The sequence below is a fragment of the Aptenodytes patagonicus genome, chromosome 7 (assembly GCF_965638725.1).
Source record: "Aptenodytes patagonicus chromosome 7, bAptPat1.pri.cur, whole genome shotgun sequence".
Taxonomy (NCBI): Eukaryota; Metazoa; Chordata; class Aves; order Sphenisciformes; family Spheniscidae; genus Aptenodytes; species Aptenodytes patagonicus.
This window is the reverse complement of record NC_134955.1, coordinates 10,676,827-10,692,085: the sequence shown is the minus strand read 5'-3', so window position 1 is coordinate 10,692,085 and position 15,259 is coordinate 10,676,827. Positions and strand designations below refer to the sequence as shown.

At 36.9% G+C, this 15,259-nt stretch overlaps 1 protein-coding gene across 4 annotated transcripts in view; it reads left to right on the top strand.

Annotated features, from left to right (window-relative positions):
* The window catches only part of FAR1 (fatty acyl-CoA reductase 1), a 40,488-nt gene extending 30,719 nt beyond the window's left edge, over positions 1-9,769 (top strand). For all 4 annotated transcript variants that reach the window (XM_076343939.1, XM_076343938.1, XM_076343937.1 and 1 more), the window contains exons 10-12: positions 2,093-2,222; positions 4,752-4,879; positions 6,816-9,769. In XM_076343939.1, the coding sequence (XP_076200054.1) occupies positions 2,093-2,222; positions 4,752-4,879; positions 6,816-6,978 (421 nt within the window). In that variant the 3' untranslated portion in view covers positions 6,979-9,769. The remainder of the gene's footprint in view (positions 1-2,092; positions 2,223-4,751; positions 4,880-6,815) is intronic.
* Positions 9,770-15,259: the final 5,490 nt, after the last annotated feature.

The following is a 15,259-nucleotide window of genomic DNA, read 5'->3' as shown; positions in this document are numbered from 1 at the left end:
AAATTTAGTTTAGTTTTTGTTTACAGAAAAGAGTGAAAACCAATGTCAGTGGCCAGTAACAAGCTCAAAATCTACACTTGTCTAATCAGATATTCATTTGCACTATTTAGTATTTTGCAGGGGCACAAGTGCAGTAGTCTAAGCACTCTTAACTAAAACTTAGCTGCTCTTCCACCTTAGCATAAGAACACAAATTGGGGAGGCACAACAGGGCAAATCAACTAAGTTAAATAATCTTAAGACTGTCAGTGGACAGACCTCTGCAAAAAGTCTAAGCACTTAGCCACCATGTCCTGTTTGGCACTATTTTTGTCCAGGCCATTTTGCTATGAGGTCTTTCTGGCTTACCTGACCAGTGATATCTTTGCTTTCCAAGTTTTGAGTTCTTTTGTGAATTTTTTGACTTAACTATTATGCTTTTTTTAATGTTCAGTTCTGTCTTGTTAGCACAGGGTATGTTATGGATGCACAGTCTAGATTCCTAATTATTTTTGAATCAGAGGAACTCTGGTTCAGCTCAGCTCCCACTGTTGCCACCTTGCCCAACTGGTGAAACTATAAACAGGTGTTTTAAAGCATCTAGAAATATCTACTAATAAAACTAGCTGGTGATCTAAAATTTGAATACAAGTCTGAATTGTACTCTGTAGATAAGTTCCTATGGGGTTTAAGGAAAAATACTTGTGCTTTTTGTGCTTTAGAGATACTCTGCTTTTTCAGTGGTCTCTGCAATTTGTATTGCTCCATTTCATGAGAAGAAAAAGAGGCAGTTCTGATATTCTCTTAGATACTGAGATGCCAGCCATTAGTGACAGTAGGGGACACTGATGCGATGCAAAATACTTTCTTTAGAAGAGTTTCTAGGACAATGTGCTATATCCCTTCTACAAGTACAAATGCATCAAGGCAGCTTTCAGAGAAAAATTGGTGTTTTTTTTTTGTTCAATACAGTTCACAGAAGCAATACTTACCTTCAGAAAGCCATTTCCTGTTAGTGCTGGGTTCTGCTTTCTTTGCCTTCCCTTCCCCTTTGCCCCCTGTGCTTAAAATAATCAGTGTATCCTGCTATAAGGATCAAATTGGAAGCAGTTCTGTGAGATGGAAATGCCTCAAGCACCCAAAGCAGGAATTTAATAGCATTAGATTATGTGGTACTAGTTAGTACTTAGGAAAATTGAGTGACCATCTCCAGCACTGTAACACTTGAAACAATTTTCTTGTCATAAATGTTGGAACTTTGCATCTGAGAGACTGGATGACTCACATTTTTTGGGTCCACTTCAGATAGTCTGATCAAAGAGAAGCTTGTCCAAATTGATCCTTATAATTTCTCTGTAGTCCAAGTGATGGTTTTGGTAGAGCTGCTTCTTCTGCATAATAAGGGGTGATGGAAGGTATTTCTGCATATTGTGAAGTAGCATAGAACTGACCACCTAACTAGCAGGATCTGCTATGGTCTGTCTGTGCCCTTAAATATTTTCCTGCCCTTTGCTGCAGTAACAGTAAGGTTAAGGGGCTAAGCCATATTTCTGGTGGCTTTAAGCCTTGATCTCTTAGTGACCATGATAAACCAATTTTGTTTTGTTACAGAGATCTGGTCTTGCAAGTGTGCAGGAAGATCAGGGAAACTTACTCCCTTGCTTAAAGTTGTCATGTGCCTATGTTCTGCACTGTGCAATTTGACTCTTTCATCAAGTCAAATTGTTCAGTACAGCTATTCCAGTATGCTGAAAAGTGTTCTGTGTCTGTGTCCTAAAACAAGAGTTACCAACAGAAGACAAGACTACAATCTTTTTTTTTTTTTTTTTAGGGAAGAAACTTATTGCACTGGGAAGTGGGATTAGGAAAAAAGGACTGTCCTATAATTTCTGATTCTATACAAAGATTGGACAGCCAAAGTCCACTTTAATAATATGCAGAAACATCCTGTTGATCTAATATAACATGCTTTGGGTACAGAGCAAGATGGGATATGTTAACATAGGGGTGTGGGGTTGGAGGGGAAAAAATTTACAATCTTACTGTCTGTTTTTTCTTGTTTGAACTAATCTTTACCACTGTAAACCTGTACATTCCATGCCGTGGACTGTAGGATGATGAAAACAATAACACGTCTTCATAAGGCCATGATGTTATTAGAATACTTTACAAGCAATTCTTGGATCTGGAATACTGAAAATATGACTATGCTTATGAACCAGCTAAACCCCCAAGACAAAAAGGCAAGTAGCTGTGTGACGTGGGCATGGGGACTGAAAATGAAATATAAGCTCATTGATTTAAGATTGAATAAGGACATGAACTGGTAATGCTGCTTCCTGTAATGTAGAGCTAACCCTAGTACTAACTTAGTGCTGGAGATTTCTGTCACGTCTGTTCAGTTGTGCCAGGGCTGTGTTATGAGCTAGATCAGTGATAAGATCAGAGAGGAGGAAGGGCAGGAGCCCCTTGAAGGAAGCCTGATGTAAAAGATGGTTGTCTTTGGAGTGGCCTGATCACGTGGTCTGGTGTTGCCCATATATCAACCAAGTGGCCAAGCTGTTATGGTGTTACCTATATCATGAATAAAACAAGGCTTTACTTCTTGACTGCTGTCTCTTTCCTGAGGAACAGCAGGTGGGTTTTGAGGGACTCTTTTGCTTGTTTTTAAACTAGTAACAACTTTTATATACCCTTTTCATGCTTTGGCCAGAGAGCCTGTGTGTTAAAAGAAATGTGAGTGTAAATTCTGTCGCTACTTTCTGAAGCACACTCTTGCTGTGTGACTAAAACTGCCTCATGCAGGGGGGAAAAGTGTAATGGAAGCAGGATGTCAGAAGAGTCCCGAAGGTGGCAGAGGAAGAACAAAAACTTGAGTGCAGGGTCTGAGTAAGAGTGAATGAAAGAGCTCAAAGGAAAAGTCTTAGTCTTCCCGCTGTATGTGGTTGTTGACCATCTATGTGAGTCTCTGTTTTTGCACTATGTTTACCAATCTTTAACAGAAATGCCTGGGTGTGGCTAGCTGGTTCACCCTGGTGACTAGTATTGACCAAAGCTACCTTCTTTACCTGCATGTATGCCTGTGCTGCCAGATTCCCACCTTGCCGCCCCTCATATGGCTGGGAAAAGTTACGCAGATCTTACTGGATTCATTCAAAGTTATTCAAAATATATTTGTGCAATAGTGAAGCTGTAGTGGAATGGAGGAGTTGTCCCCTGCACCCCCCCTCCCCCAATATGTTTCACAGGAAGATAGATACATGTATGTGTTAAAATAGAGAACTATTGCAACTGAGATCAATTTCTGTGCCCCCTGCCCCCCCACCCCATTTAGCTGAGTTTAAACTTCCTTTCTGCTATCAGTTTGGTTAATATTCAGCAGGATAAAAATCATCAGTTACAGTTTTAAAAACTCAATTCCCTTCTGCATTTGGAATGGTTTTGTCATCTTTAAGATGTCTTTCCTATTCATGTGTTTTCCAGAATCTAGTTCTATAGTTAAGTTGAAGAAAAGCTACTGAACTTCCAAATAAACTGTCTAAAAGTAAGAAATAGAATAGCTTTTGGTGATTCTTGTGTGGAGAGGATTTCCCCCCCCGCCTCACCTCCCCCAGCAACTTGAGTCCAGGACAAGTTTAAAAAACAAAACCAAAATAGCCCCAGAGCTTTGGACTGTTAGTATTTTCAAATAGCTGAATTTTCAATAAGATGTGCATATAGCAGTAAAGAACTAGTTGAATAATGGTTGAAACTTTACTTTCTTTACTTCTACATTCTTGCTATGATGATATATTATGGAAAATAAAGTTTAATTGAGAGATTCTGATAACTTTACCAGTACTAGAAGGCTGTTTAGCATGTATGTATCATTACTAGAACTACATGCTGGCCTTTAACTTACAAACAATGTGAAATTACAAAGACTCACTAAGGGATTGTTTTCAGAACTGTAGTGGGTTTATTTTTCATCATACCTTATAACGCGCCTGCCATGCTGTTAAGGAGCTTATTTGGAAGCATGGACTTGGGGATATAGTGTATGTATAACAACTTCTAAAGCTGAATACAGTTTCACTGCACAAAACTGTTTACTTGTCTCTTGTTCCTGTAATGATCTTGCCTATTCTTTTACCTGAAACAAAATTGACAGCGTTAAAAACCTGCTAGGAAAAATCTTGGTATTTATTGGGACTTAAAATAGCTGTTTATTGTAGAATCTTGAGATGAGGAAATCAATACATCAGTGAAAAACTTGAGTTGTGAATTTACTGTAGTAACTTCCTCTCCTGAGGAAGATACGCACATGGCTCTTCTTAAAATACAGCTGTACAACTATAAGCACAGCTAAAAGAACTCTGCATTTATCAAACAGTGAACTTGGCACAGAGCAGTGTTTATTCTATAGCATATTAGAATTATTTTGTTGCTTAAAAGGAAACAACATAATAGGAAATTGTTTCTAGAGTGGAATTTCTTACAGACAGATGAAATGGGAAAGCAGCGCACTTGGAAGCGGGGGGAAGAATATTACTGCTGAGGAGGAAAAATAAGGCATGAAATGGTTGAAATTTGGAAGAGATAGTATAATGAGCTGGTGGTTGAATCAGAAGTGGGATCTAAATCTGGATTGTTCTTATGATTAAGGACAAGATAATTCCAATTTCTTTGATGCAAGAAAGTTATCTGGTATAAAGGCATTTATTCTTTTCCTTTGTTACATATAGCAGGTGAATTTTTAGGCAACTAACAGCGAAAGCTTTTATTTTATGCAGACATTTAATTTTGATGTTCGACAACTACATTGGGCAGAATACATGGAAAACTACTGCATGGGAACGAAGAAATATGTGCTGAATGAAGAAATGTCTGGCCTCCCTGCAGCTAGGAAACACTTGAATAAGTAAGTATAAATTTTTATATTCCTTTGTCTATATCTTTTGTGTTTTCCTGCCCTTGTCAAGTTTTGCTTTTCGATGTCATGACTTAATTGTTCTTTATAGCACCTGTTTAGGTCCTCCAGAATTCTTCTGTTCCAGTCCAGTGGTCTGAAGTGTTTTCTAAAGAAGTCAGATGTCATCTTTCTTGTTCTATTTGTTGCTTCTGAGTTGCTCTCAGTATTAATAGTTACAGTATTAGTCTGGGATTATGGTTGTAGCTCTGATCACTAGCGTATACTGTAATCCAGGTTTCTGATTTTACCCAAGTATCTTTTGGAAGGTAAAAAGGTACACAGTAACACAAGGTCAGAATGGCTTGTTCAGTTAAGGAGGTTTAATAGAACAATAGTTGTTTCGTCTGGGAATGTGATCTTTTGAAGCAGGTTGAGTAAACAGACATGGACTCTCCACCTCAGAGCAGGAAACTTTGATGTTGTTGCTCTAAGATTACTTCTCTTAGCCTTTTATCTGTGGCTTAACTCTTCCAATTTTAATGCATTGTTACTGTCCAGAATTTTACTGGCACAATTGTCCTTGTTTTGGTCTTGGCTGATTCATAATGACAGTTACAGACTTCTTGATTTATCTCTTGAAAGAGTGAAATAAGTGATTAATCTTGTTCTGCAATACTACTTCACATCTGCTATCCTGATAGTGCAGAGAGAAATGGTCTAGGTTATTAATTATGTCATTCTTCTAAAGACAAGGATTTGCAGTTGTAGAGTGGATTGGCACGATACGTTACAATCTCAAATACACTTTTGAAAGATGGTAATCTTTGAGAATGGTGGGGATAGCTGAAGAGGTGTCCCCTTCTGATTTTTTTTTTTTAAATTTAGATGCTGTTAAATGCATAGGAGTTATCATACAGTTGCCATTCTTTGTACAAAGGATCATACCAAAAATAACATGAGAAATAGTCATGTATTGGAACAGCATCTGGTTGCCCCTAGCTCTCTGTTTATAAGTGGATTATTTTGCAAGAGGTTTAGATTCTAACATATACTTACTCTGAGGTATTAAGTTGGTCTCTTCTGTTACCATCTAGCTCTCAATTCTAACTAATCTGAACTACACTGTTTTTCCTATAAATAAGGAAGGAAGGTAGACCTTCCTACTAGAGGAAGGTCTGGCTATAGTAACACCCAGCCTACGTGTAAAAGAAAAGGGCAGTGAGTATTTCCTTAAAAAGAGCTGCCTTTAAAATACAGATTGTCATGATCCACTGAACCAAAGGGATTACTCTGTTTCTAAGTAATCTGAGCAAATTCTGGTTGCTGTTTGTCTTGAAGCTTCCATCTTTACATGTGAGAAGATTGCTAAAAGTCACAGTTTCCCTAAAAGGACACTTAGTTTCTCCTAATCTTTTAAATATAGTTCCCGAGAAGGAATGAGTTTAAAATTGCAGTGAAGACTCCAAGCTCTGTGGCTGGAAAATACTATGATGTGGGGTTTTTTTGTCAGTGGCAGTTGGAGTTACTTCCACATACATAAAGTTTTCAATATGTGGAGGGGAGTTCATAGTGTTAAATATTTCCTTGTCTTTGGGGTGGATGGCAGTCTTCTATAGGTAAGTTACCGTGTGTGTGACCTTGGCTTTAAGAGATTTTTATCAAGCAGCTATAAAGCAGAAGTACATGTAGTTAGTTACAGGGCTGGCTCTTTTCCTTAGTTTTCATGTGTTCTACTTTTCAGCAGTGAACTATGGAAAAGCCTTATCTGTTTGGTCCTTCACTTACCAGCTTACTTCCATCATTCACTTAATACCACTCATAATCTATCTTGAGATGAATAGATGAACAAATTAAATTCTACCTTAGAAGTTAATTTTTAGAGTGTTCTTTTTTCCTGTAAGTCTTGATACCTTGGCTTTTAATTATTTCTTTTGTTTTTCCCTAGGTTAAGGAATATACGCTATGGCTTCAATACAGTTCTTGTGATCCTCATCTGGCGTATCTTTATTGCAAGATCACAAATGGCAAGAAATATCTGGTACTTTGTGGTTAGTCTGTGTTACAAGTTCCTCTCCTACTTCAGAGCCTCCAGTACTATGAGATACTGAAGAAGAGAATTTAGCATTAGGACGTCTATGCATATGGTGGTCTAACTGCACAAAGCCTGTAACATGTAGTCATCTCACATTTTGTAAAAGCATAATTTCATCTTAAATTGGAGTGCGAAATATACAGTATGGTATATGTAATGTTAGTTGTGTATCTTCCTGGAAACAGAGGAAAGTAAAATGGTCAAGTGCCAGGGTGAATTGGCATTAGACAAGCATTTAAATAACTTTAACTCTTTGACCTGGAGAAAACATTTTAGACCACTGACCAACATAACTGTGCAATTTGGAACATGTTTGTTTGAAATCTGCCTTAACATGATTTTTTTTTTAAGTTTTACTCCACATTGAGCAAGATAAATATTGACTTAGTAGTTGCTAGTTGCTGTAGACCTATTTATTTGAAATTTTTCTAAATTACCAAGGGTTATACAAGTTGCAAAAGTGTATAAATGATGGTGGATCTCCTGAAAAAAATTATTTGAGGACTTTTTAAATTTGTCTTTACTTTTCACTACTTCTTCCCTTGTCAAAGTAGGGATGCAACAATGGTGCCTACTTTGCTTTAAACAGAAAAAAAACCCCACCCAACCTTCCTTAATTACTGAAAGGCCTTTTGTCCAATCTGATCTTCAGAACGCACTTAATGATTCAGTTCTGTGCTAAAACTGGCTGCGTCCAACTTGCATTTATTTCAGCATGAACAATTTGCTTCTGTGAAAGCAGAATTGATCCTGTCATTGAGTAGATAAAAGGAAATGTAACCCTGAGGGGGGCAAAAATAAAGTCATTGACCGTCCTCTTTTTTTAATGATTTTTATTGAGAACACAGAGCCAGCACTTGATTGTTACACTTCTGACTTCAAAAGGTAAATGTATTTGAAAGGAATTTATTATGCTTAGTTGCTATTTATATTACTGGTAATAGTAGTTGGACAAAACTGTATGCTTTCATTAAGAGATATACCTGTTTTTAAATTCTAAGCAATGTTAGCAAATAATTCATGAATTAATAATTTTTTAAATCTCTGAGCTATGAAATTTGATGCATGGACACCACCAATACATAAGCATACTTTCTCATCCCTGCCCCAATAAAACCTCTCATTTCACTGGGCAAGCAGAGCAAGATGCACCTTGCTTCTTCAAAATGAAAGTATGTTAACAATTCTTCCATCTATCTTTTAACTAAATTATTAGGTTTAAATCTGAAAAAAATCTGTTTTTTCTGCATGTTACTTTGTTTCAGTAGGGAAAACATTTGTAAAAATAGCAAGTTGTAAGAAGAGATTGAATCCTTGTTTAAGGCAATACGTGAAGATCCCTTTAAATTTTGGTTGCACAGAATTCTATCTGAGAACACTGTAATGTTCCTCTAATTGATGCACTGACCAGCACCCTTGCCCAGTGTTTGTTCATTAAAATCAGTTTATACTGATTAATATGTTCTTGAATCTGCTTGGAAAGGCAAATAATGACTTAATCACACAAGAGCTACATTATACTTGCCCTCGGTAGTTTTTTGTCCTATTTGAATTAAGTATGTAAAGAACTTATTTTGCTATTTTTGTGAAAACTCTTACTTTAAAGAGAACACCTTTCGTGCAGGTGTATATCTCATTTTGAAAAGATAATGGCTTCCTTGCTGAAGCTAAATATTCTGTAGTAAGTAGTTAAGCTGTAATTCCTTTTTAAAACTACCTGTGTATATATAAAGCTAGTGATGAAAAGCCTAAATGGTCTAGGACCACACCTTGTGTGAGAGACCTCTGACTGTGGCTGAAAATAAATTATGGCTTCTGTGACTGAAGATGTTACACTTTAACAAATACATTAGGTGTATTACACTTTTAGTTGCCTCCCCAAGTATATTACTAGACCTGAAAGTATGCTCAAGCGTTCCTGCATTGTAGACTTTATTTCAGAGGTGCCTACTATCCAATGACACCCCTTGTCCCATGTTGGCATGTGGCTGAAGTTTGCAAAAGACAAATACATCATATTCTGAAAATGATTCTGTGAAGCAATTCACTTGGGAATTTTGGTTGTTTATAACTATTATATATGATACTTTTGATGTTGATTTGTTAATACTGAGAACTATGAAGCCAATGAACTGATTATTTCTGGTCCAAAACACTGCTTAGAAATCTATTCTTTTGAATAAATAACAAAGAAAAGGATTACTTTAAATATAAGGATATTTAACCTCTACTCTTTAAACATTTGCCAATTTAGAAACCCAGATTTTTTTCGCCTCTTTGGAGACCGTGGTTCTGTGCACTATTGGTAACTTACAAAAATTCACCAGTCATCCTATTTAACTGACAACAGATTGTGTCACATTTACTACATTAGTTTTGTCACTTCCTGTGGTCAGTCTGTGAAATTCTATATGAAACTACGGGGGTTTTTTTTCCATATCAGAACCCTGTTCTCTTGCAGTTCTTCATACCAGTGTTTGCACATAATGGATGTTGATCAAAAATATACTGGAACTGTATTTTGATACAGTAAGCTAGACTCACTGTACTGACTAGCAAGTTACAGGAGGTATTCCAGTTGGTTAAATAGGAAGAAGAGCAGTCTGAAACAACATGATCAGTTAACAGTTACTGGTATTTAGATTTGGGACCAGGAAAAAAATTACATTTTCCTGTAATGTTTTTCTCTGCTGTAGGAACAGATGTTTGGAAACAAATGCTAAATCTGCGAGCTTTTATAAGACATAAACAGAAATATTGGGTGCCTTTGTTTGTAAACCAAAAATAAACAAATCCCTTGAAAGTGTTGTTAGTGTTTATTGTATTTTTGCATGGTTTTAGTCTAATTTCTGGAAAATAACTGGATAGTGTAAATGCCATCTTAATACACATGAACATGCTTTTTCCTTTGTGAGAAACTTTGAAAATCAGTTAATGACTAATACTGCATTTTAAAAAACAAAACAGAGAAACCTTCACAATCCCAAAACAAAAAACAACAAACAAAACCCCGACAATCTAAACTTTCATGGGGTGATATCAAAACACATGGTGAGGTATGCTTGGTCATGGTAACTTTCTTGTATGTCAGCTAGTTTTCTCCTTGCTGTCATTCCTTGCTGTCATTGCCTGTTCATTTGTAGTATTAGTTTCAAATTTACTTAAATAGATGGTGCTTTTTCATATGGTTTAAAAGGGTAGTGTGGTTTTGCAGTAGCTTTTGGATTAACATTTCAAGGAATTACAAGCAACTACAGCTATTTGTAGTATTTACATTTTGTAGTGAGGGAAGAAAAGGTAGTATTAAGTTAGTGCATCACCAAAATGGCTTGGTTTTTTGTTTTTAACCTTAATTTCTTGGAATCTTCAGATTTCATGGATTCTTCCTTTTATCAAGAGCACAGTTCTAGAGATCATGCATGATCTGTAAGCTGTGGTTTGGGATCCAACAGCTTTAAAGCATAACCTTTCCTTTACTTGACTTAAGTCTTAAACTACCAAATATAGATGGTTTTTGTTGGTCTGTTTAGTTGATTCAAAATTGGAAGCAAGGAACAAAACAAGTTTTAAGATGTTATCCCTTATGTGTCTTGTGCTGTTAAACATTTTGCCCTTTCTTCATAGTACAGTATTACATTGTACGTTGTTCAGAAACAAAGAACAGGTTTATTGAGGTAACTTGGATCTGAGAAGTACCCTACACAGAGCTGGGAAGTATAACTTTTCATAATATTTTTACATATTTCACAATCTGCTGAGCAGACTTTAAAACAGAAATGAAGAAAAATCACCAAAGAATGGCTACTCTGGAGAAATGTAAGTGAATTGCCTTAAAGTGCATTCTTGCTGTTCCTCAGTCTTTTTATGCTGAAGTATTTTGTCTAGCCTGGTGGCATTCACTGTGTGTTTGCATGAATTTCTAGAAACTGTAAAATAGTTCCAGTGGACCTGATATGAATTGTCTGCTCTTATTTTTTTTAATATGCCGTACCATCATAAATTTAGAAGCGAAGGTTGACAGGTCTCACTTATCACTTTAAATTCTAGGTTTTCTTGCTCTTTTCTAGAGTACTCTTCAGAGCTTCTTCAGACAACTGTCCTCTATTTTGTCTGCAGATGACTGCAAGTTAAAGGTTACTTAACAAAACTGTGAGCTGCTTCTCTGCCATCTCAAACTAAATTTAATCCTGCTTCCACTTTCAAGATATTTATAAATGCTTAGCCCCTTAATGTTATCTTAGTACTTTTCTTCAGGGCAGACTTGACATTCACTTTGGCTTTCCCTGCTCTGCAACAAATATGACTCACTGATAATTAGTAATTATGCAACTGTCTCTTCTGGAATGTGGAACAATGACAGCTTTGAGAAGCTTCTGTTCTTACTATGAGAAGCAGGAGAAACCGTGACTAATTGGTAAAAGCAGAAGGTCCAACACACTAATGCACTGAATAAAACTGGAATACTTAGAGCCATGGGCTCTAGGTAGGGTGAAGGGGACTTTTTTTTTTACTCTTGATTCAGTTATATCCATTAACTGCAAGTGTAGTGATGATTACCAGAAGCCTTTAATTTCATTCTAACTGAATTGTTATACCTTTCAGGATGGTAATTCTGTAGCCACTATCACTTCTGAAAAAATATCCTGATGTGTAGAGGCAAGGCCTCTTTTTTGCTTCTTTATGAGCATATGAAAAAACTAAAGTATGAACTTACCGTAAGATTCTTTGAAATGAAAAAATTAAAACCACCACTTGGTTAAAATTTTCTGGTATGTAGAATGAACATTAAATCTTACATTGCCCTTGCCTCATATGGTAGGAGTTTCTGCTACATCCTCTGTGTATGCCCTATCTCTACTGTAGAAACAGAGATACAGTCTACCACCAGGAGTGTCAGAAAGTAGTTGTGGTAATCTTGTTTTAATTAACAAACATCTGATTTACCACTTAAGTGAAAGTGATTCACTACTTAGCCACTATTAACTGTTATGTATCATGTCAGCCTTAATCCAGATTCAAGACAGCATCATATAGTTGAATATTTTTATCCTTACGAAACTCAGTATCTCATCCTTTCCTTCATTCCTGATGAAATTATCCCAGAACTGGATGTCTAGGGACACAAATAGTTACACTTACTGTTTTAGGCACCTAACTTCGATGGAATTCAAGAATCTAAAGTTAGGAGGCTTGACTTCCTCTATTATACAGTTTTCTCGGTATGATTCAGAATCATGAGGCAAATGCTTAAAGTAAGCAGGGACTTCTCAAAAGCAGTCACATTATGGGGTAGGGAGAGAAAGACCTGTGGAAAGGAAATGGTTAAATTATAGGAGCAGGCTGACTTGTTAATATTTGTTCTTATGTTAGTATATATGTGGAGTTGAGGCTGTATTGATGCTGTATTGTGTCGTGGCTCTTGATCTGCATTGTCCATAAAGCTTGTGGTTGAAACAGATAAATTGGACAAAGTTAACTCTAAGTGAGCAAGTCTGTCATTGGGCACTTCTCACTTAATGTACTCTCTTAGGACAGTGCTTATTCAACTTAAAGATTCAGTTTGGAGAGGGACAGCAGCTAAAGAGATGTTTGGAATATTGCTGACAGTGTATGAAAATTTGTAGAATCTGTGGAAGATGAGGTTTTTCTTTGCAATTTACAGGATAGAAGTCTTCTTGCAAGTTAAGTTATTTACATGGCATAAAGTGCAGCAGTGTGTCCCACAAATACATGTTAATTACTCCCATGAACAGACTCCCAGTCTGTTCAAATAGGCTTTAAAAAATTTCATGTACTTGAAGGAGGTAATTAATTTTGAACAAATTGCATAGGCTAGAACAAGAGGACTTGATAGGTACTGTAAGTCCTTAGCAGGAAGAATGGAAATTTTCTGATCCACTTGCTGTGCTGTACAATTTCTTGCTTCTTGTTCCTTCAAGGACTTTTTTATTTGATATGCTTAATTTTTAAGTTGTACTTAATAGTTAAGTATAATTCTCCAATTGTGTGAAGTTACTTTTACTTTGAGAGAGACTACTTGTTTTTTTGTTTGCCTGTATCTTTCAAATCCATCTTGCTTTCCCTGTTTCATAAAGGCTCTCCCAATTTAGGTCAGAGACCTGCTATTTGTTGCATAAAGCACACGGCACGTGCTTTCAGAATCTTGTGCCTAGTAACTAGGGTAAGGATTCAAGTCTACTTCAGGCCAGAGCAGCACAATCCTCCTGAAGCTGTTGTTAATTCACAGTTACTCAGTGAAAGCTCAATGTATGCCATTCTGACTGTTAATGCAACCTTCTCCAATCCTGTAAGTGAAAGAGCTCTCTTGCAAGTACAACAGTGGAGGACCCGTAAACTGATTTCCCCTGGCATTCTGTTTGTTTGCTGGCAGAGCACTTGTCTATAATCAGCTACTTAACATGATTATTGAGTACTACGTTAGATCACCTTTTTCCTCTGTATCATGGTGCAAGAGTGACAATCCAGTAGGCTGCTTCCATGTTTGGGTCTTAGATTTAACCTCCCCTTGCTGAAGGGGCTTTTTTTAAAAGGAAGACTAGAGCTCTGGATTTAACTATGCTTCACTAAGATCTGGTATGTTTGGAGTATTTTACGGTGGGTTAGTTTGCACTGAGCAACCAGACTCTTAAACTGTTGGCTCCTCTGTTTTCCTCCCCCACCCGGATGCTACCATTGGTTCCTCTGCTCTTGCCACCCACTCAACTGACTGTAGTTGTAGTGCTAGGCCTCTTGAGACAAAAAGATTGTACGCTTTTGGTTGTAAATGCTCTGTTAATGCCGGGCACTGTAATATTCATAAAAAAAAAAGTGGCCGTTTCCCTGATATCTGATATTCCAATTCTTGGAAACAAATGAAAGGCTTCTAATTCTCCTGTGACAACAAGTATCAGTCTAAATTATGCACTTGTAAGGTTATTTAGTGAGCAGAACATGTCTTGCTACTCTTCAATCCATGTGTGGTTTTAAGCCACAACTAATCTTTCCTTGTCAGTGACACCTGTGGTTTCCTCTGTTAAATATTTGATTTGGAAAGAAAAACATGCAAGGTAACTTCCACTCTTTGTGACTCTAACTTAACCAAGTCTATCCATTTTTAATAGGAATGTGCTGTACTTAGCCTAGTAAGTCACCTTCTGGATGGATTAGCTACTTCTGTGCTGGTTTCTGAAATGCAGAAACCACACGGAATGCAGAGCCAATAGGTGCTTAGCATCTATATATGAGTTCAAAGAGCATGAAATGTGACTTAAAATTCTACAGAACATTAGGTGGTTGAAGATACTTTAGGGACTTACACTCCCAATAGTATTCTGTGAAGGCTTTCCTTGTAGCACTCCTCTTAGGCTAGAGAGAGAGACAGAGAGCAGTTCCATTTTTTTTAAAATGTTAAGTGATCTCACTGTTATATCAGTCTCACTACTACTGTAGAGAAAGAGGAAAGTACTGGTAGGAAATACTAGCTATGTCTGAATTAATGAGCTAAAATATTTTTAATCAGACTTGATAGAAGTACTGGAAAAACTGAGTCACAGAATATAGAAACGGTGCTTTTCTCTTTAAAGGTTGTGCTAATACCTATCAAATAATCTGGCTTCTAATTAGAACTTTACTGTAACTTTTGTAAGCAAAAAATGCTAAGACCAGAAAACAAGTGCAAAAAAAAAGTATCCAGTTCTTCTTGGCACCTCCTTCTTTCTTTGTTTTAGAATTAAATGCAATCTTGTCACTTTAGTAATTCTGTTGGAAACTCTTGGGTTTTGTGCTTCTTGTTTGTCTTTTGTTGAAATGTCAGGAGTCATTACCCTGGGTGCCAGCAGTGATCAGTGTAGCTGGCATAGAGGCTGAATGAGGAATCTGGAAACAGATGCTCCCTTCACTCATGATAGCTTTACAGGTGCTTGGCATGCAGGTTTAGTAATTAACCTTTTTATGTTCAGGCATCTTTTAGGGTAAGTTGGATGTGTGGTGGCATGGTAAGATAGCTTGCCTGAAAGGGCCATCTCTTCAGGCACTTAAACCTCCAAACAAACCAGAAAAACCATGCTAAGTGGAAAGCCAATGTCACCTGCATACTTAAAATAATAGCCTTTCTAAATCCTGAGGCGTTGTCACCACATCAGAGTGGTTTTTGCATTTTCTGTTAGAAAGCTATTAAAACACGAGAAGTGAAGGTGATGACTTGCGTCTTCATGAAGGATTATAATCTTTAAAGCATGAAATCTGCTTGCAGGTCATCTTTCTCTTAATTCCTCTTCCCACCTATGAAACATTGGGTG